This window comes from Antechinus flavipes, chromosome 2 (genome assembly GCF_016432865.1).
Source record: "Antechinus flavipes isolate AdamAnt ecotype Samford, QLD, Australia chromosome 2, AdamAnt_v2, whole genome shotgun sequence".
In the NCBI taxonomy this organism is placed as follows: Eukaryota; Metazoa; Chordata; class Mammalia; order Dasyuromorphia; family Dasyuridae; genus Antechinus; species Antechinus flavipes.
In genome coordinates this window covers 549756230-549779788 of record NC_067399.1, presented here as the reverse complement: position 1 = coordinate 549779788, position 23559 = coordinate 549756230, and the positions used below count along the sequence as shown (strand labels likewise).

At 36.8% G+C, this 23559-nt stretch overlaps 1 protein-coding gene across 6 annotated transcripts in view; it reads right to left on the bottom strand.

The window, feature by feature from the left end:
• The window catches only part of APBA2 (amyloid beta precursor protein binding family A member 2), a 357128-nt gene that overhangs the window by 22663 nt on the left and 310906 nt on the right, over window positions 1-23559 (bottom strand). For all 6 annotated transcript variants that reach the window (XM_051980953.1, XM_051980958.1, XM_051980957.1 and 3 more), the window contains one exon: window positions 19770-19889. In XM_051980953.1, coding sequence (XP_051836913.1) covers window positions 19770-19889 — 120 coding nt within the window. The remainder of the gene's footprint in view (window positions 1-19769; window positions 19890-23559) is intronic.

Here is a 23559-nt window from a genome sequence, read left to right as displayed (position 1 = left end):
GGCTCCTACTCAAGACTCTAAATAGCTATAATCAGGAGTCCTCTCAGCTAAGGAATTCATATTCTGCTTTTTTAGAGTGGTGATGATGTACTTATGTCATTTATTAAAGTGGTCACTGTGTTTGTTTACTGTGTAATACTTTTGTGCTATGAGTTTCCTCTTCCCTTTTATCTTATTTAAATTAAGGTTCTGAGCAGTAATAAACTTGTACCCACTATCTTTAAGATTATGTCTATTGAAATCTGAATTCTGAACCTAGATTAATCTTATAGAAATGTACATTGGTTTTTTCCTTCTATTTTTTAAAAAATTAATTAACTTAAAACTTAAATATAAAATTGAAAAAAATTGCTATGTTCACATCAGGATATAAAGGAGGATTCAAAATGTAAAGCAATAAATTCCCAATTCAAGAAAGCCTATATAATAAACAATATACACTGTGTTCAGAGCTTTCCATCTTTGCTTCTTTGAAGGTTTCCTTTTGTTCTCTGTTGTGCACTTTTTAGTTTATTCTTTCTCCCCCACCATCTCCCCCTTCAAGAAGACTACAATAAAGTGTGTGTATAGAGACAGATACACACATCTATATATATTTACATATAAATACACATCTAACATTCATATACATAGATATATAAAATTCATATACATATATATACACACTTATACATTCATATATATTTAAGTAAAACTATATTATGCTTACTTGTCCTCTGTTTTTCTTAAAGTGGGTAACATCTTCCTTCACAAGTCCAAGTCTTTCCATATTTTTCTAAACCTACCAAATTATCATTTCCTACATTATAGAAATATTTCAACCTCATCCTATTTAATTATTTTAAATAGTCTAAAGCAATATTGATTAATATGGCTGACATACAGTGTAGTTTCACTATTTTTCTTTTTTGATTAATCTATTTTGTTTTTACTTTGTCTGAGGATACAAAGTGTTAATGAATATTCTGGTTGAGTATTCATATGTGTTGTACATGGATGGTCATTGTTCTCAGAATTTAATTATGTTGCTTGGAAGAAGTAATATATTACTGTAATGGGTTGAGATCCGGCCTTAGAGTCAGGAAGACCTGAATGTAAGCCAGTTTCTGAGGCAGATTAGTAATGTTATCATGGCAAGATCATTTTATCTCTTAGTGCCTCAGGTAACTCAACTCTAGACAACTGTCAAACAGTATCTATAGACAGTAATTTCCATACTGGAAGTTCTCAACACATTTGAACTCACAGATATAGCCTTTGTCCCCTTCCCCACAAAAATACACATATAAGTAAATTGAGCATAATAATTTTCCTGAGAATTCAGAAGTTGCTGTAAGATTTTATGATAAATTTCTAACTATGAATATCAATTATCATTGAGTCGTAGTATGATAAAAGAAGAGGGTATAATAGATTGATATTGGTCCCATGGCTTACATCATAAGACAATTTTTAAAGAATATTAATCAGAAAATAGACATTCAATTTCCCTTTCATCTCTTTTTCTCACATAAATATATATATATACACAGAAAAGTAGAGTGGGGATAAAATACCAACCAACCTCTAGAATTCTTTTGTTTCCTAATAAATAGAAGTTTAATGGTTAAAAAAAAAAGTATTCACTTCTTTCTTCTCTCCATTGCATATCTCTACTATGTTACCTACAATTTCAATCTGCTGCAAAGCCTTTCATTTCAGGTTTCCTTGCCAGAGATACTGAAATGGTTTGCCATTTCCTTCTCCAGCTTATTTTACAGATGAGGAAATTAAGGCAAACAGGATTAAATGACTTGCCCAGGTTCATACAAATAGTGTCTGAGGCAAGATTTGAACTCAGAAAGATGACTCTATCCACATACTACTCAGTTTCCCCAGTCACATGTTCACATCTAAGTCCAATTCCCAGTATTAATTCATTTGATATATATATATATATATATATATATATATATATATAAACCCTTCAAGTTATATGGATTACTTTACCCTCATGTCAATCAAATGTGATCAGAAGATTTAGATATTATTAAAGTGAAAGAGGTACTATGGAACTCAAGGTAGATTTTTATCAGAAATGTGTCCTTTCTCTCTGCCTCTAAAATAGAGACATCTCAAAATAGAACAGACAACTTTATGGAGATAGTAGTGGGCGCCCTGTCACTGGAAGAGTTCAAAGAGGGACAGGGATACTACAGCAGAGATTACTGTACCAAGTGGGAAATTGGACTTGAAGTCCCTATCAAAATTTAAGAGTCTATGATTCTAAATTCATCCCTTCATTCAGTTTTTCAGGATTTTTCCTATCACTACCTTAATTTGTAGGAAGAAAATAAATAATGAAAACTGGGGAGAAGAAAAATTTTAGAGCTCTATTGAAAACATTGGATTAGTCAAGTGTTTAAAAGGAGGGGTTAGGACACAGCAGGGAATGGGTAGGAAGAAACAAAGGGGGAGAGATGCCTAACAATAAGTGTTTTGCTATACAAAAGTCAAGAGAGTTGGAGGCCTATTTTTGAGAATATGACACAAACATTTTTCAGGAGAAGTGCCTGAAAGTTAAACTGATGAATTCTGAAAATCCATTTTTAAATAGCTTTAACGATGTCATCTAAGGCCTTTCTCTGAAATAATGTATTGTACTTTGGGAGTAATGAAGCTGAAAATAGAAAGCACTGGAGCAAAACTAACTCACATGTCTGCAAACTTTTCAGAAGATTTAGGATAACAGCATTTGCTAAGCTAGCATTGTTTCATGTAGGCATATCCTATGTTATTAGCTAATATAATTGAACAATAAAGAGAATATATACACGTATAACTTATCCATATATTTATACACAAAGTGGTATGTATATATATGTATATGGACACCACATATATGCCTGATATAGTTTAGAGGCAAACATATGTTTATACACATGGTATATGGTATATGGTATAAAATCTTAGTTCAGCTAATAATTTATTATTTTTCATTACAGAAATATACCTAATACCTGTCTATGAAGCTTTTAAGTGGTTTTTCCCCCACACAACAGTACTTCAATTATTTATTCAGAAATTATGCACTTGTGTGCAAAAGATATATACATCTAGTTATACTCAGGTCTTTCTTTGCGTGTTTATGGGTACAAGTATATATATATATGTGATATCTACATAAAGATCACTTATGTGAGTGTGTGTATGTATATACATACACTCCCCCATATATATATACATATGTATATATATATACAGCTAAACATAAAACTGAAGTTAATGTTCAGAACAAGAAAAATCCATTAGGAAACTCATTAATCTGGTATCATATACACTTTGTTACAGCCTAATCATTTGCTAGTTTAACTAAGATGCTATGCTTTGATTACCAGTAATTGATAGGGGAGCATTTTAACAAGTCTTTCTCCTGTCTAGAAATTCAAGGAGTGACATTCAAAAAGATATGTAGAAATGGAATGCCATTCCCTAAACAAAGCCAACGAGTATTCAAACAAGTAAAATATTAGCATCTGCCAAAAACATAAATAGAACTAATTAATGAATTCTAATTGGTCTTAACTCACAGAGCTTCTGTTTGGTTTTCAGTGTGACATATATATTGTATACTGGAACATAATTTGAAGTATCTAGCCACAAAACAGCTACCTCCTTTAATATTCCATATTATTTATCCAGTAGTCCCACCCCTTTCAAGCAAAGCATACAGGCCTGGTAATTATCTAAGTATTTATAAAACAGAAGGGCATATGGAAGGGAAATAAATATCCTATAATGATTTGGTGTTGAAATAAAAATCTCAGCACAAGAACCTAGCTCAAAGCAAGTAGTTAAAAAATATTTGTCAGATAAATCACAAAATCAAAAAAAAATCATAGAAGTTCCTTGAAAATATCATTATTTGTACTTGTACGAACATAGTGGGCATGCAATAAATGATGGTGTATTGGATGCTTTATTTAACCTAATCCTTCTCATTTTATATTTGGGCTTAGGATGGGCCATAGCCCTGATCCAGAAGGTTCTAGTAGCTAAATGTGCCTCTAATTATCTTGTAATTTTATCTTGTCCCACTGTAGCCAAACTACAATTGTAGTACAGCACCAATGGGTTACCCACATGCAACTACCCTAAGAACTCAGTAAAGCATTCAACTTAACTTGTGAACTGGCCACGTACAACTCACTGGAAAAGTGTCTCTAGAGCTTCATTCTCAATGAGGATAACAACCAAAAGAGCTCTCAATGGTACTATATATCTGGAAGAACCTCTGTCTAAAAGCCAAGCCCTTTCTTATGCTTCCATGTGAGTCAATTTTCCCTGCTTTTTGAAGAAATCTATGTATTTGTACTTATTTCTCTCTCTCTTTTTTTATTCTAGTTTGAGCAAATTTTCTTCTATAAAGAGCCTTTAGTAGACTTAGAAATTTTCCATTAAGGAATAGCATCTGACCTTATTTTCACATCAGAGCCCCTAAATACTAGTATTATTGCACAGGATAGGAGCATCAGGATCCAGAATAAAGCACAATATTCCCCCAAGCCTACAAACAGACACACACTAGGTTTTCCCACAAACCCTTGGGTTCCATATATGCTGCATGCTATTTTTAACTTTATCTCACATTCTCTCTACCTTTCACAAACTATTACTCTTACACATTCTTTCCTCTTGGATATGGATCTACTTTCAAACCTCCTAATATACATGTAGGGTTGATACCTATCACCAAGCTACTAGCAAACACTAGAGACAAGATTATGTTCCAACACATCTTAATAAGCTAGAGACATAATTCATTACTGTGGGCTGCTGTATGCTCCAACTGTCTCCCCTACACAGTTTCCTCTTACTGACAATGTTATATTCCTTGAGAATAGAGATTATGTCTTTTTGCATCTTTTTTTCCCTTTTATCCCCAGTGCCTAACAATGTTTTTCACAGACATAAATACAAAAAGTTCTGTGATTTTTATCAGAGGACTCCTCATGCGGAACCTTCCTCCATCAGTCTTGACTTAGTAAGTCATAAAGAGTCACAAAGGAATCAGATGACATATTCAGGATCATAAAGCTAGGATTTGAACTCAGGTTTTCCAAGTTGCAAGCTCAACACTCTGTTATAGTGTTTCATTTCCATGCCTTCATTTTGCATGAACTTAGTCATGTATTTAATTGAATCTCTTACATTGATATGGGTCTTAACAGTTCCAAAAGCATTTTCCTTATAATAGCCCTATTAAGTAGGTAAGTGCAAGTATCATTTCTCCCATTTTAGGGTTATGGAAACTGAGTTTAAATGACTTCAAGTTGACAATACCAATAAATGGCAGAGCTAGGTCTAGATCCCAAGTCTCTTGACTCCCATGTTCTTTCTCTTATTCCATACATCTTTGAATAAATGCATGTATGAATGAAATAAAACAACAGCTAAATATTATTTTAAATGGCTTTTATAATCATTTCATTAGCATGTTTTCAAGAAAAGAAAACATTATTTCCTCTTTTCCAGATGGAAAATTTTGAGAGATGTATAATGGGGGTAGGGGGGAGCAGACTGAAAAAAAGGCACTCATATATATATACCTACTATCCCAGCGAGATGAGCTCTCACTTCGCTTTACTCCCTCACTCCATCCATCTAATGGTAGTAAGAAAATGAATTGAAACCACAGGATTTCTTCTTCAGGCAGCTCTGGCCTGGGCTCCTGGGAAGGACAGCAGTGGTCCAGAAACTGTGAAGCAAATCTCAGAGCCTTTTTTTCACCCTTTAAATCATCAAATGCTTTCAGCTGAGCTTTATGAGCTCTGTGAAGCCTCAAGCAGTTGTGTTGCTAAGTAACAAGTGGCAGAAGCTTCACAGGTACCAAGAATTGTAAATTCCATTGTTTGGCCTCCCTCTATTCCATCTCCTCCCTCCCAGACCCACTATCTCATCCCTTCATTCCTAGAAGAGAGAGAACTAGAAAGGGAGGCAGTCCCATAGTACACTCTGAATCACAGCAAAGTCACTTTCTGTCCCAGGGGGGAAATGGCTGAAGTCTCAAGGAAGATCTTTTTCTGGCATTCTCTCTGTTTCTTCGAGAGGTGGAAGGAAGGAGTACCATATTGTTTTTAATGTGCACAGCCAACTCTGAATAGCTGGGGGAGAATAAAGGCAGAAATAGGGGATATGGTTTCCTCCAACTCTCCTTGGATTCTGGGCTAGATTTGCTTTCATAGAAATATTGATGGTAATATCCTGCTTTCTCCTCCCCTCCCCCCAGCAACTATGCTAACTAAATACAATATGATCTCCTCTAATAGCAAAAGTTGAGCTGTGGGGAGTGGGTAGAAAAAAATGCCAGCTTTACTCATTGACTCATTACTTCTTGCTTGTCAACAAGAGCCTCTTTCTGCATCCTGAATGGTGCAACAGTCAGTGTTGTAAATAACAATACATGCTGAGTGCTCTAGACTTGGCTGTAATTAGATCTCTGGGTTTTGCTTAGGGTTTTGAAATCACTTGAACTGCACTTTCATGGTTAACGGTGTCAGCAAAGCCAGCCTTGGAATTACAACCATGGTTCTTCCTGCTAAGAACATATCATTTTGCAGATCGCCTTTCTCCTAATCACACAGATGACAAAATCTACTAAACGACATTATCCAGATTTAGTTCAGCCATCTTATGCAGGCACATATTTCATTTAATCGCTCAGTCTGAAAATTAAAGTTTGCCACCTGCCACATGAAATTTTTATATATTAATCAGGCAGAAAATAGCCAGTGGGTTCTCAGAGAGGGCAATAGATATATTTTTCCCTGGCAGAAGCTCTCCTTTGCCTGCTCCACCACCTCTTCCTCACCTTCAACTGGAACTCTAAGGACTAAATTGAAATGTGAAATTAGGGAGGTCCTAAAGATAGCCTCAGAGAATGGGGGAGGGTTGAAGTCAAGCTCTGGAGTCCAGGACTCTAGTCTTAGGAAGCTGAAGGTGACAGGATGGGATACAAACTTAAGGCTTTCCATAAAAAGATTACTAGAAAATTCACCTTAATTCAATTAAGTAAACATTGCAGGAGTGACTAACATGGATTGGATATTGAAAGAGATAAAAACATGAAGGTGACATGATACTTGCACTTTGCATATTGCAAAGCAATAACTTGCCCTTAAACAGTGTATAGGCTAAAAGAGAAAACAGATTTCACCTAGAGGCTCTGCAGATGTGTGTAAAGTACTTCCAAAACCCTGAAGTACTAGCTAAATTTCAATTATTATATTGTTATTAATATAGTCTATATTATGACATATGTTATCTAACATTATATTATATCATTAATACCAGAAGCAACATAGTAAATAGAAGCATAGAGGGCCAATTTACAGTCAAGGGTTAAAAACTCAACTCTGGCCCATATTAGCCATGTGATCAAGTCACTTCATTTCTTAAGGTTCCAGGCAAAATGATCAATAGTCAATATATATCAATGGAAGGAGTCTTCACATCTTTCCATGGTAAAGTTCCCTACACCAATGAAATCACAGGTCTTTATTCCATCTTCAGCACACACACATACACACATACACACACACACACATACACACACATACACACACTGACTATGATAAATCCCCTTGTTCTCCCTGAAAGAGCTTTATGAGGCTATAAGATTTCAATATAACAGAGACTATGAACTCCGGGTAAGTTATTGTGACCAGCATCCTCAGAATAAAGAATAAATTAGATTTAGGATCACAGATTTAACACTGAAAGAAATCTTAGAGGCCAGGTAGTCCAATATTTTTAATTTTCATATAAAGAAACTGAGGCCCAAGGAGATTGTTACCCACAGGAATCCATGGTTACACAGGGAAGAGGCAAGAGCTGCCAGTCAAGAACTTAAGGATCAGAGATCTTTCCATTATATTTCAACTTGATATTGGACTTTTCAGAATCCTAAGATTTCCTTCTTAGCAATATATACTTATTTGTATGTGTATATGTATGTATAAATGTATGCATATGTAGACATATGTATATGGCAGAAAATAGTCCATGGGTTCGCAGAGAAGACAATTGTGGACAAAGCTAAGTGAGAAGCTTCAAAGACAATCCTAGAGATTGGGGAAGAGGGGTAGAGACAAACAGCAAAGCAATAACTGGGGCTCTTGATTCGCCACAGAGAGGTTCTAGCCACTAAAGAAAGGTTAAGTAGAAGACAAAGATCCAAGTTTCAAAACTTGATTGATTTCAAGAACCAAATCCCAAATATCAAGTCATACAGTATATACTAGATGTCAGTAAAAGGAGAAAGATGATAAGGGTTTCCTTATCTGAGAAAGAAGCTTCTATTGCAACTGGTGGTGACAGAAACATACTTTTGATCAGATTGCTTCTTCTATTTGCAAAATGGCTCACCACCACCACAACTACCACCACATCCTTCCTTCCATATACCCATTATTTCTTTCAAAAGTCTACCCATTTGAATTATGCCCAAAGGACTATAATACTCTAAAATACCTTTTGATCCAGCAGTGTCACTCCTGGATCTATATCCCAAAGAGATCATAAAAAAGGGGAAAGGACCTACATGTACAAAAAAGTTTATAGCAGCTCACTTTGTGGTAGCAAAGAATTGGAAATGGAGGGGATGTCCATCAATTAGAAAATGACTGAACAAATTGTGATATTTGAATATGATTAAATACTATTATGCTCTAAAAAATGATGAGCAGGTAGATCTCAGAAAAACCTGGAAAGATTTACATATGATGTTAAGTGAAGTAAACAGAACCAGAAGGACACTGTACAGTAGGTACAACAAAATTGTGGGGTGATCAACTTTGATAGACTTATCACCAATAAGATCTAAGACAATTCCAAAAGACTCATGATGGAAAATGCTATCCCCAACCAGAGAAAGAATTATGGAGTCAGAGTGCAGATCAAAGCATATAATTTTTACTTTTTTACTTTTTTTGTGCTTTTTCCCTTTTGTTCCGATTCTCTTTTCACAACATAATTAACATGGAAATGTTTAATACGATTGTACACGTATAACCTACATCAGACTGCTTGCTCTATTGGGGACAGAAAAGAAGAGGGAAGGAGAAAAATGGAAATCATTATCTTATAAAATAAATGTTGATGGAAATTGAATAGATGCCCATCAATTGGAGAATAACTGAGTAAATTGTGATAGTTGAATGTTATGGAATATTATTGTTCTGTAAGAAATGAACAGTAGGATGAATACAGAGAGGCTTGGAGAGACTTACATGAATTGATATTAAGTGAAATGAGCAGGACCAGGAGATCATTATACATTTCAACAACAATATTATATGAGGATCAAATCTGATGGAAGTGACTATCTTCAACAATGAGAGGGATCAGTTCCAATTGATCAGTAATGAACAGAACCAGCTACATCCAGTGAAAGAACACTGGGAAATGAGTGTGGACCACACCATAGCATTTACACTCGCTCTGTTATTGTTTGCTTACATTTTTGTTTTTCTTCCCAGGTTATTTTCACCTTCTTTCTAAATCCGATTTTTTTTTGTGTGTAGGAAGACAACTGTATAAATATATGTACATATATTGTATTTAACATATATTTTAACATATTTAACATGTATGGGACTGCTTGTCATCTAGGGGTGGGGGTGGAGGGAAGGAGGGGAAAAATTGGAACAAAAGTTTTTTCAAGGGTCATTGTTGAAAAATTACCCATGCATATGTTTTGTCAATAAAAAAACTATAATAAAAATAAATAAATAAATGTTGAAAACTATCTTTACAAGTAATTAGAAAAAATGCTATTGTGTGTGTGTACGTGTGTGTGTGTATGTGTGTGTGTGTGTGTGTGTGTGTGTGTGTGTGTGTATGTATGGAGGGGGAAGTCTACCCATCTGTGAAGATCTATATCAAACTTCTCTTGAAGTCTTTCCTAACAATTCCATCCCACTGTACCCAAAGAGATTCAACCTCTCCCTAAGAAGACAGACATTATTTGTGCTATCGGGGTGTGTGTGTGTGTGTGTGTGTGTGTGTGTGTGTGTGTGTGTGTATGTGTGTGTGTATGCGTGCGTGTTATTTTCCCTGTTAATGAATAAAGGGCAAGACTTGGGCTGCTGAACATAGAAAGAGCATGTTTTTAATTGGACTAGACCTAAAATTTAATTCAAATACAGAACTTCCAGTGAGGAAACTAAGTCTATTCTTTTAAATTAGACCTACTCAATCAAAATTTATTAAGCACCTATCCTGTGTCAGGCATTATGCTAAGTGCTATGGATATAAAAAGAGGCAAAGCTTTGGAGTTACTTGAGATACTGAGAAGTGACTTATCCAGGGTAACATAAAGGATGTGTCAGAGCCAGGATTTGCACAAAGTCTTCCAGATTCCAAGATTAGCTCTCTCTATACCTGACAGCCTTTATAAGCCCTATTCCTCAACCATCATGGTTCCTAATCTTTCATCCTTAACTTTCAAAGATTATGCTAACACAGTACAAATTCTTGTGAGTATAAGCTCAATGTGGGCAGCTAAATGGGGGCAATAGATAGAATGCTGGGCCTGAAGTCAGGAAGATTCATCTTCCTGAATTCAAATCTGATGTCAGACACTAGCTGTGTGACTCTGGGCAAGTCATTTCACTCTGCCTCAGTTTCCTTGTCTGTAAAATGAGCTAGAGAAAAAAATGGCAAACCACTTCAATGTCTTTGTCAAGAAAACCCCAAATATAGTCACACACACAGAGTTGCACATGGCTGAAATAACATCAGTCCAGTGATAGATTAGAATAGATTAGAACATATGTCTTTCAGAGACAACTATGGTTGAGGAGTCACATTGCCAAATTGTTAACAACAAAATGAAATTTTGGGGGAGGTCACAATAATACTAAGACCATATATTAAGCTGCAGAAAAATTAAAATCCTATTTGGGAGAGGGAATACTCACATAGACAAAATTATTCAATAATATTTGTAGCATGAATAAACATATTGCCCAGCCAAGAAAAAACAGCAATTATCCTAAAACAAGATTTCTTCACATCATGTACATGAACTTGCATTTTAATATAATTGATTTCCTTTGTAATTCCATATAATTTTTTTTTTAACATTTAAAAACGTTATTCTAAGAAGGGGTTCAGAGACTTGGCTAGATTGTCAAGGGTTTCAAGACACAAAGTTCTAGTGATTCTAAAGGCTTTTGGATTCTGTAGATTTTACCCCTGCTCCCATCCTCATTGGATTCCTCATATAAGAAGTCAGTACCCCTACTACTAGTTTCATAGGGCAAGAATCCTTCCATATTTGAGTTTTCAGCCCAAAGGGAAAGAGTAATGAAGGCATAGTTTGAGATGTCCTTCATGAGTGAGCCTAGAAAGGAGTAGTTTCACAGTTACATTCAGAGGCTGGTAGCATGGTACAGCAGAAAGTGCACCAACTCCAGGCCAGACGACTTGGGTTCAAATGCCTCTGGTGATGATTACTATTTATGTGACTTTGGGCAAGTCATAATCTTCCTTGGGTAATTTTTCAACATTGACTCTTGCAAAAACTTCTGTTCCAACTTTTCCCCTTCTTCCCTCCACCCACCCCTAGATGGCAATAAATTCTCTCATTTATTAAACGAAGGGATTAGACTAGATGGCTTCAGAGATTTCCTTCCAACTCTGGAACTATGATTCGATGGCCAGGATGAAAATTAAGAGGATAGAAGAGCACAGTTAGAAGTGTCCACAGGTTAGGTGTATGGGTGTCAACCTAATGACTATCACAGAGAAAGACTAGGGAAGACATACGGAAAGTGCTTCAGAGTGTGTGTTCTGATGACAGAAAGGTAGCAGGCATGGACACTGGACTTTGCCATTGGGTCTGGGTTTATGACAAAAGCACAATTTGGAAAACCAAGTTGACATATTCTGCCTAAAGCAGCTGTTCTTCACTAAAAAAGGGCTGTTCTGCCATCAAGGCAGTAGCTTAATTTCCATCAGAATTAATAGGATTTATGCACAGCAGTGACAGGCAGGGTGCCTAAAAGACTCTCAAAGCAAATTTAATGAAGGTGGTAGGAAATTTGCATTTAAAGGTGCATTACCCCTTAGGTAGTCACAAATGCTTCCAGATGAAAAAAGAAACTGCTCATTGCTGTTCAAGACCCCCTATAGATAGAGATCATATTTTCTGAACCCCAAATCAAGACATGTGATTTTATAAAAGCATGTCCTTTTTCTAAGCCTGACGTTTTCCTGGAAGCAGGATTGTCAGAATATGTGGTCACTTCATATCTTGAGGATAAAGAGTCATGTGAATTGTGCCAAAGGAAAAAAAGCCACTGGTTTGTCTGAATGACAGAATCAGTCATTGGGCTTGGAATTTGAAGGGCCTGGTCCAACCCCCTGATCCAGAGTGACTTGTAAGGCTCAGGTCTGCTGACTCCAAATGAAGGACTCTCTCCACTACAGAAGGATAAATGTACCCCCACGTGGAGTTATGGTTCACTGAAGGGGATGTTGTGCCATCCAGGTGAGGAGACTACCCAGGATACAGATCTTTCATGGCTAGTGTGTGGGCAGCCTCCAAAAAAAGGTCTCTCTTGTCAGATCTTTTATAAGAGTCCTTGATGCTAACCCATTCTACCTACTATAAGACATATGTGTATTGTGTTTTAAATGTATGAATAAATGTATTAAGATATTTACTCATAAAAAGTAATATATGCAGCCTAGCAACTGACTGGACCCGAGATGGTGAAAGTGATGTCCTGCAAAGATTAAAACGCTCTGCCCAGCAGAGACTGCCAGTCTGTGTTATTTGGTTTTATTTTTATTTTGTTTCGATTTTTGTTTATTTTTTGTTCAAGACACATACAGATGTTTTCTGAGCATTGTTGATATATGGAGGGGCTAATTCGAGGATAACCCTCCCAGGCTACTCTTAGACATGTAGACAGAGCCAGAATCTCTTCTCTTCATGACTCTTCATTCTGACAAATCACTCTCTCTTGTCAGCTGCTGCCCTTTGTTCTAGGGCAGGGACTGGGAAGTAGCACTGGGAAGACAAGAGCCTTTCTGCTCTGTTGTCTCCCAGCATAATTTCCTTCCAATTGGCATCAAGGGTATTGGCAAGATGATTGTACAGTGATGAAGCAGAAATAGTACAACTCCCTTGGGGGCCAGTAATTGTGACAGGGCATGGGGATCGGGAAGAGGGAAGAGGACAGGAGAGAGAAGGAACTGCTGACAAAGGATGCTAGCGAGCGTTACCCAGGGAGCCTCTCATCTCAAAAAGCCCAGCGGACACAGAGTTGGCACAAGATCAATGAGATAAGTGCTAAGTATCTGAACATCTGCAAAGGGGCTTTGGGCACCAAGGGGTATGGGAGTACACACACACACACACACACACACACACACACACACTGTGGTTGGAGTTGCCTGGCGTCAACACCAAATCAGGCAGGTGAGAAACAGAAAGGTTAACATCTGTTGCTTGTCTCAGAAGTGGGAATGACTTTTAGCATTTCATTTCCTGTATTTACTATAATAGAGCTGCCATAAGGACGCATCAAGAAAGTGTGATTGATTTGTGCAACAGCCTTCGTCCTATTTTCTGGGTCAGTGGGGAGATGTATCATAACAAGGATAAAATCATGCAGATTTATTTGCTTCATCTGTAAAAACTTTCCCACCACACTCTGGGACACGCCACAATGTATCACAAGAGAAAGCCCAGGAGTTTAATAAATGTCTTCCTTTATTACAATCCTCCCACTGAGCATCTATCATACAGCAACCTGGCGCGGCTGGGCCTCTGGGATTCACCCTGAAGCAGACTTCTCCCTCTGTTACTGCCCAAGCACCCAGAGGTAACACGTCTCGCGGTGGCCGGGGCCTGTCCTCTGGGAGGGGGGCTGTGGGGCAAGGGCTTCCGTGCACCAGAGATGTGCCCCGCAGGCTGAGTCTCAGGAGCATTGCTACAAAGTGTCCAAGAAAGGCAGGTCAGCAGCTGAAATGGCAAAGGAGCCAGGGCCCAGCAGCTCCGGAGAGTCTCATCTTTCCTAATAACTCATTATGAATCTGTCATTCATGAATTTATCTAAGGCTTGTTTGAATCTGTTTTCAGGCTGCCTCACCACTTAGGTAAGGAGGTAGATGGTTTTATTGAAACTTCAAATACAAAATTAAGGCATTAAAACAAAGATGATTAAAACCACTTCAAGTAGATATATCATTTTTAAAGGGTAATCTTTATGTCGATCAGTCTGCTAACCAAAGTCTGTGATTCCAAAAGAGCCTTTTATAGACACTGAAGTTGGCAGCATCCAGTCCTAAGAACTCTAATATATCTATATAATGTATAAAATAGACACACTGGATGGATGCAAATAAATGGGGCCCTGGATGAGCTGTGCAAACAATGAGCAGATGCAGTCTAATGAGATAGTGGCTGAGAAAGGGAGGAGATGTAATTATACCAATCCTCATGTCCTTTCTCTGCAGTGATTGCCATCCTGGCAGGAAAGGGCTGTAGGAGGTAGTGATTTCCCAAACCTCCTTCAATCTAGTCCAATTCACCCAAGCATTTATTAAACACCTATTGTATATCAGGTACTGTGGATCCTCGGGCATTGAAGATACAAGGACAAAAAAGACCATAATGAAAAAAAATCTGCTTCTTTTAATATAATTAAACATAAGAAGACTTTTAAGACTATTTTATTTGATGGCTGTATTTTTACCAACAAATACCCTCAACATAGTATTTTAGGATGGTTATTATTCTCCTTGTTATCCTTAAATGTAAAATCTTCCCCCCTCTAAACATCTGAATTTTATAAAATTCCCTCTAGGTTCCAGACCATACTGTAGTGGACTCTAAAGTAGCCCAGACACAATGGGATATTGTCCAGAAGGGAACACTAAGTTTACAATAACAGTCACCATTTGTTTTATTCAGATAAATTACACAGGCTGAAGGAGCAAACACACTTGTGAGCAGGTAGGATCCTAATTGAGTTTTTCTGTTCCTTGTCCTTTACAGAAATCTGCCAGAGTCCCTTAAGAATCTACTTCATGGTGAGCTCAAAAGACTTGAGATACTGTGAATACAGGGAGCTCATTTAGTCTTCTTGTTTTTCATCTACAAAATGAGAGTTGGATTAAATGGGCCATGGTCCCTTCCAACTTTAAATCCAAGATCCTATGATTCTTTTGGCTCTAATCTTCTTTTATAACACAGTATGACTCCAGATATTCCCCAAAGCACTAGAACTGGGGTTATTTCTGAACTCAAATTTCTGCAATAAACAGGTGAGCTTCAGCACATGAAGTCAATGAATTGGCAAATGTTACCCTTACAAAATCTATAAGCAACAGCAAACCTCCTAGAACAAACCAGTGCTAAAAATTGCTTGACCATATGTAGGACAATGACATCAGTAGTATCTCTCCAATTTAACCATCCCACCCACATGTCCTAGTGCAGCTGGTGTCTGGAAGAGTTAGCACATTAACCCCTTCACAAATCAGATTCTCTAAGAAGAGTGTTATTTCTGCATGACTTGAGCAGACAACAGCAGATTCAAGGCTTTGTGGAGGGAAAGACCTTACAATGGGCCTCTAGGTAAATGAAAGCACTTCTTGAAAAAGAAGTCATAAGTTATCATTGCATAATTCTTGGTGAGTTGGTACTTCTCCAACCATCAAAAAGATACTTAACCAGCTCATCTAAAGTACTCACCTTCCTTTAGGACTCTTAGCTGCAGAGAATGCATTGACTTTGTATAGGTTTCTTATCTATGAGTTTCCTGTATCAGTGAAATTAAAAGTCCCATTCTTGCCATTATCTTACATACAGTCACAGAATGGATATAACCTCGGATTCTCGAAGATTATGCCAACAGAATCAAGGTTCCAGTAATGTCCTACCAAGCTTGAAAGGTCCATGGAATACTTGTCATACTTAGGTCTGGTCACTGACAGCATGGGCTTGTCTTTGGAGAGCCAGCCTACCTAAGATCGAAGAGTCTCATTCCCAAGTGATATATATATATATATATATATATTAGCCATAGAAATGTAAGAAGCTTCAGAAGTACATGGAAGGGTTGCATTAATGGAGAAAATATTAACACCAATGAAATCATGAAAACTTTTGAAGGACTGAAATAATCTAACAAGATCCTCACCCTTGAGTTCACTGTACTTTTGAAAGTAAACTAACACTAATTTTATGCAATGTTTAAATAATCTGGATTCAATTTTTAAAAATGGATTCAGATTATAACCATCACTTAACCAGAAAATTCATTTAACCAGACCCCCCCCCCCATTTCTCAATCCATTCTATTAATTGAAGGTTGTTTTTTGTTTTTGTTTTTGTTTTTAATAACCCAGTTTGGGCTGTCAGATTCAGAGGTAAAATCACAAATCCTTTGTTTCATAGCTAATGTCTTAATCATTCTTCTGCACTTCCTTTATCCCATTTTTCTTACCTCTGAAATAAAGAAGGAACACTTGAATGATCTGTAATTTTACTAGTAGGAAAACTGGTGGAAGAATACCCACCAACCACTCTTGACTTAGTAACAAAGTTTTAGGTAGCAGCTTGAGAGACTAGACATTCAGTGACTTCCCTGGGGTATCACAGGTAGTTTATTGGAGTGAGAATTTGAACTCAAATCTTTCCAAAGAAAACAAGGAAGTTACTGTTTATAAACAATGCCTTTCTCATTTCTACTTTACTATTCTTCCCTAATCCCTCTTAATTCTAGTGCCTTCCATTTTTAAATTATTTCTTATATGTAGCTTGTATATATACAAGCTTCCACTCCCTCTTATTCTCTTTCCCACCCCCAATCCCCACCCTCATTAGATTAAAAGCTCCTCGAGGGCAGAGATTGTCTTTTATCTCTTTTTTGTGTTCTCAGTGCTTTAGCACAATGCCTGACACATAGCAGGTACCTAATAAATATTGATTGATTGATTGATTCTGTGAAGTTATACTTTATATTTTATTTATACCAAATAGTTCCCTGAAAGGGACTAGATAATCTTGAGAATGCCATCTTTCCCTTTTTGTCAACTATGTCCTCTTAGATAATCTTATTTCTATTAAATAGTCATTGAAAAATACCATAAAAATCTACAAAAATCCCAACTTTAAAAATTAGAAATATCACATCAGCTTAATAAACAAGGTTATTTCCCAATGGAAATGAAATGAAATCTGATTCCTTAAATGCAGTCACTGGATTCTGTTACAAGAGCTTAGTCAGTTTGAGCCTCTTAATTTTGTTATTTTTTATTTTCTAAATAAGATGATTGTCCAATATAATGGATAAAGAATTGCTATAGAATCAGAAAACTTACACTCAAATCTTAACTCTACTATTCTGCAATTTATTGGACCCACCTTAGGAAAGTCACAACTTTGTTTTGATTCATTTTTCTCATCTGTAAAATCAGCAGGTTGGGCAAGGAACAGCTACTCCTATCTCAGCTTCTTCACATGTAAAAGGAGGGGGTTGAATGAAATGACCTCTAAATTCTCATCCAGCTCTGAGTCTTCTTCATTCTATGGTCTTGTGCCAGCTAAAGCTGCATACAACTCTAAAATCTGTAATCCTAGAAAACTGCACACATTGAAGCCAGGACAAATGTCAGATTTTTAACTAGGAAGGACAAGTCTGAGCATGAGTAAAGAAACCTGGTCTTCAGGGAAACTATCTTCTTTTCATGTTACGTTAGTATTCAATGCTAACCATATTGGTAATCTTGGATGTTATGGAGAAAATAACCTCATGCTTGGCCAAATCATTATGGCTCAAAATAACGCTTGTCTGATCTAGGCATTTATTATGAGACCATGAGAGATTTAGAAATGGGAGGGTCCTTAGCGGGCATCTAGTTCAAACATCCATTTTACTCAGCTCTAAACTGAAATAAAATAAAGTGAAATGATTTGTCCAGAGGCATATAGGTGACACTTTATAGAAACAGATTTCAAGCTCAGTCCTTCTAACACTCAATCTAGAGTGCAATAAAGTAATAATACTAATAATGCATACCATTACAATTATGAATGCCATCTATATGTCATTTATAAAATAATAATGCATACCATTTATGATTATGTATACCATCTGTGCCATTTATATTATAAGAATAATGTATACCACTTATAATTATATAAATCATCTATACCACATTTATATAAGAATAACATATACCATTTATAATTATGTAAATCATCTTTATCATATTTATATAATAAGAATAATGTATATCATTTGTAATTGTGTAAACCATCTATACCACGTTTATATAAGAATAATGCATATCATTTATAATTATGCATACCATCTATATACTACATAACAAGAATAATAATGCATGCCATATGCCTGGCATTGTGTTAAATATTATTTATTATTCCCTTTTTATAGATGAAGAAAGTGAGGAAAACAGATTAAATTACTTGCCTGGTATTACACAGCTAGCAAGCATCTGAGACTGGATTTGAAATCAGGCTTTCCTGACTTCAGCCCAAAACTCTATCTACTGTGCCATTAAGCTGCCTCCAAGTTGAAAAGAGTATTATAAAGGAAAAACAGAGCATCTGGATTTGAATCTTTAGTCATCCACTTGTAAGAATTTCACGAGCCAAGTAATCTTTTTAGCCCTTAGTTTTTTCATTCTAAAATGAAGGGGATGACCTCTACAATTTTTTCTACCTTTAAACTGATGGCTGTTCCTCTAGCTATAAGGTTGAAACCAAACCACCAATTAATGATTCTCTTTAGAAACCTAAAGGAAATGAGACACAGTAATCATACCATTCATTGAAAAAAAGTAAAATATCTGCCTTTGAAATATACTCTAGGTTCTTTCTCTATAAATATACTCTCACTGTCGTCCTCATTCCCCCATCTCTCCCTTCTTCTTATATAGTGCAGGTCAGCTATCAGCTACTCAAAGTTTGATTACTCAGTTGTGAATTATCCAGATCCTTTCCTTGCTCTCCTCTTCTTGTGATTTACCTTTAACACTTTCATTATTCACAGGAACCTCTGCCTCAGAGATTGCTTATGGAAAGGCAAAGAAAGCTAAAATCCAAGAAGTCAACCTCAGATCAATGAGCTGACAGGCTGAAATTATTAATGAAACTGGGATTTGGAGATTACTATGGGTTTTAACCTGCTATCCCGATTTCCCATAAACATGAACAAGCTAAATTTGAATAGAGTCCCTTACGAATATCTTTTACAGTCATTACTCTAATGCTGTCATCCCAGCTAACCCTGAGAGACCTAAACTGCAGCAGAAGCCTCAGAGAATGCCATTGGTCCAGTAGTTACTTCCCCATGGTTTAGTTTCTTGGCAATACATGTGATCCTCACCCTGGCCCCAGAGAGTTGGGATGGGTGACTGTCACTGTTGCCATGACCAAAGCTGGTCATGAATACAATCCTGTCAGAGGATAAGGCTATGTTTCTGTGAGCCCTCTGGCAAGCTAGGCACCTGAAGATAGGTGCCCCATTTGCCTGGAAATGACCTCTGCAGCAAACAGGTCTCCCGGAACACAGCAGCATTAGTTGGATCTCCTACAGAGACATTTTGTTCAAGAGCCGAGGAATAAGTGTAAGCATCTAATCTGCCAAGTTCTCACTACTAAGTAATTTATAGCATCCATTGCATTAAGGTTTTAAATATAGCTTTTCATCAAGACAGCACATAGTAAAGTAGTGTTGACTTACGATCCCATTCTGTACGCTAAAACCCAGTTGGTATTTCAGGTCAGGTCGTTTGATGAGGACTGTTGTGACGGGTGGACAGCTGACAATGTTGAGTTTCACTTGGGTCTGATTCTTCAAACCCTGTCAAAGAGGCAGATATGTATGATCCTGCAAGCCAAAATATCCTGAGCATCTTTAGAATCACAGAAATTTTAGAAATCACTTAAAAATCACAAAGTCTAAGTACCTCATATTGGAACATAAGTCTTTGAGGATAGGGACTGTTTCAATCTTTGTTTTTTGTATCTCCATGACCTATCAGTCCCTGGCACATAGTAGGTGCTTAAAAATGCTCTTGTTTGATTTTACAGATGAGGAAACTGAAGACCAAAAGAAGACAGGATTCAGATCTGGAAGGAATCTTAAGCATCTGCTAGTTTAACTGATTCATTTTACACATTAGGAAACTGAGATCAGAGAAGAGTATTTTGCCTCAAGATCACAGAGGTTTTCCCAGGTCAACTGATTCCAAACCCAGTGTTCTTGTCACCCCTCATAGATATTAATTGATTACGTGAGGTAATATAATTATTTAATGGCAGAACCTAATCATATGGAGCGGGCAACCAATTGGCTTAACTTAGCTCTTCTCATTTCACATCCTTTTTCCTCTAATTACTATAGAGTACAAATATTAGCTTCACTTTGTGACCTATATCCTCTCAAAAGATAGTACATAAAACCAGTAGGTGATGTTCTCTTAGCATAATCTCTATTTAGACAAGTATATTTTTAATGTATCCAGGTTAAAAATTGTGTGGAGGCATCAGAAGTGATAAGAAGCAAGCTGAATATTGTAGTAGCAGAGACTGAGAGAAAGGAGAAAAGAAAAATGAAAACTACTTTTAGACCAGTTGTCTCTCTAGTAGAGTTAACCCTTTCTGAATCATATTGCCCCAGTGGTTCATTTATGATTCACCAAGGCCTCTTTCATGTTTGCATGAGCTCCCTGGTAGACTTGATTATAAAAACAAAAAACAAAACACTTTCATTATGGTTCCCAAGACAAAGCAGAGGAATAGCTACTTCTCTCCATTGTTCCTTTGCTCAGATATGGCATACAACATCCTGAGGTTTCAACATTCCCAACCTGAGAAGAGTTAGCTTCCAGACACTAATGTTTTCTATTCATCCATTTAGCAAGTTTTAAATGCCCCTTCTTTTCCTTACCCTCCAGTGCCATACTAAAAAACCACCTCAAGGAATGGAGATAAGAAGGAAGTAAATTATATGAAATGGCTGTAGATACTAATATATTAAACCCATGCATGAAGGAAATTTGCCTGTGATTATCTACCATAACTCTGGGAAGTGGATGGTAAAGAAACTTACTTTTTTGTTTCATTCTTTATTTTCATTTTATTATTTGTTTGTTTTGCTTTACTTTAAATTCCATTTTAAGTAATGTTTTGTTTTATCGTGATGCTATGTGTTTTACTTTGACTTGGTAGAGAAGAGACAGTAGAATTGCTATTCTTAGGTCCATTATACTGAAGATGTCATTCATAGTTCATATGACATCTTTAGTATGATGGATCTAAGAATAGCAATAGGTCAGAATGTTAAGGGTGCTCTGCATTTTACAAAGAGATATTTTTAGAGAATTTGTACATCAAAACTCTTGAGGAAGTTTTGAGGTGGGGAAGATGAAGTAAACTCAGAGAATTAGGCCAAGGGTTCAATGAACAGAGAAACAAATTCAAAGACTAAATCCAAGAAAATTAATGAGTTGGATTCAGGTTGGGCTACAAATAGGGTACTTTGAATCCAGAAACAAACCCAGAAAGAAAGCATATTGGTTTCTCTATGACCAAAGAACAACAACAAAAAACAAACCTCAGAGAAATATATCTCTGGTGTTGAAATGGGTATGAAAATATGAGTGAACTAGGCAGTTAAACTGGAGATAGTGACAAAAACTTTATATTGCCAAGCTATGGTAAACAAAAACCAGCCACACTTTTGATGAAGCAACTGCATTAAGGGCATCCTATCCCAAGCCTTCCCTTTTTGTTTTGTATTTGGTTAGTCTCAATATATATATATATATATATACACACATATATATATATATATATATATATATATATATATATATATATATATATATATATATATACATGATACATGTTGGGAAAATAATTTTACAGTCTCAGAAAATAATTATATATGGTGACATTCTCTGGGGCAGAGGTTCTATTAGATAAGGGATTAAAAATGCCTTTGGTACATAGCACAAAGACAAAAGGGATGATTAACAAAATAAATAAATGGTTTAATATCTAAAAAATTCCTGACAAACAGGGACAACACATCAAATTTAACAAGATGAAATGTAAAGTTCTACATTTGAGTTCAGAAAAACAACTGCTCAGGTTTAGCATGGTGAAGACATTGCTAGACAACATAAAACCATGATGAATGTAAAAACTATGTGTTTTAATGAGGATCGCAAGTTCAGCATTAGGCAACAGTGAGCCAAGCACCCCAAAAGGATAATTTTATCTTCAACTTAGTAGATGTGTGGTATCCAAAATAGGACACATAGTAGTCCTCCTATACTCTGGAGTCCAGATCTAAGTCCAGGAAACTAAGGCAAATGGGGTTAAGTGAGTAACTCAGTTTCACACAGCTAGTAAATATTTGAGGCCAGATTCTGTCTACTATGACACTTCAGATGACCTTTTAAGGCCATTTCAATTCTGAGATGCTGTGATTTTTAAAAAGTCTATGACAAGGTGACATCCAAGGACTTTTTTCAGTTTAAACAGTAATATTTGATTGGGAAGCGTTCCATTTTCTGGCTGCCTGGGGCTAAATTTGGTAATCAAAAGTAAGCATGAATACACAGACCAAATCCCTGAGACAATATGGCCCTCTCTGCCTCTTGTTCGCCTTAACTGTATATGAAAAGGACATTTTCTGTGGCTGAGAACTGCTCCTACAGCACTAAATCAAATTTGCTCCCTCTAGCCTAGGGGAGCTATTCTATCAGACCCAGAGAAGCCTGTCCCCTTTCCTCTGTGGCTTTTCTGATAAGGTGACATTTTATCAACATTCATAACAGCCTAGAGTCACTGGGATTCTTTTGTGTTATCAAAAATGCCTAACCTAAGAACAGAGTCTTACCCCTACTATCTTATAGACAGACACTCATGGAAATGGTGCCTTGTAGACAGCCATTATATGGAGCTCTTGCCCATAAAAAGAGACATCGGGTATTACATTGTCCTCCGACTGACTGGCAAGAACCCAGAGCTTGGCTTTCAGCTCTGTGGGGAACCTGGCTAGGAGGAGAAGAATTTAGTCAGCTATGAACTCATATGAAAATCTATCTTCTGGTTTATCTGTATGATTTGCCCATTAGGCAGATGCTATCTGCTTAGTCCTGTGCAGAGACACTGCGTGTTTGATTTCCTGGACCAAACAAAGGGCTTTATTTCACCAGATAAAAAAGAGGAATGAAACCCCTTTCTCTGGCCCTGAAGAACACAGAGGGAGGGAGTGTGGGAGGAGGACAAGGGAACCAGTCCCTCATCCTCTGCTGTAATACTGTGGCCTTGATTAGCTGGTGAATAAATTATAAACTGACAAGATGGTTCTGTATGTGTACAAAGCATTGGCTAAATCAGCACTGTGCTCAATAGCTCAGCAGGGGTTCCTAGCAGCCTTAAACTACTTTCTGGAGACATTAAAGCACCAGGAAAAAGGAACCTGGACCCACGGGTTCCTAAAATACCTGCCTTCTATT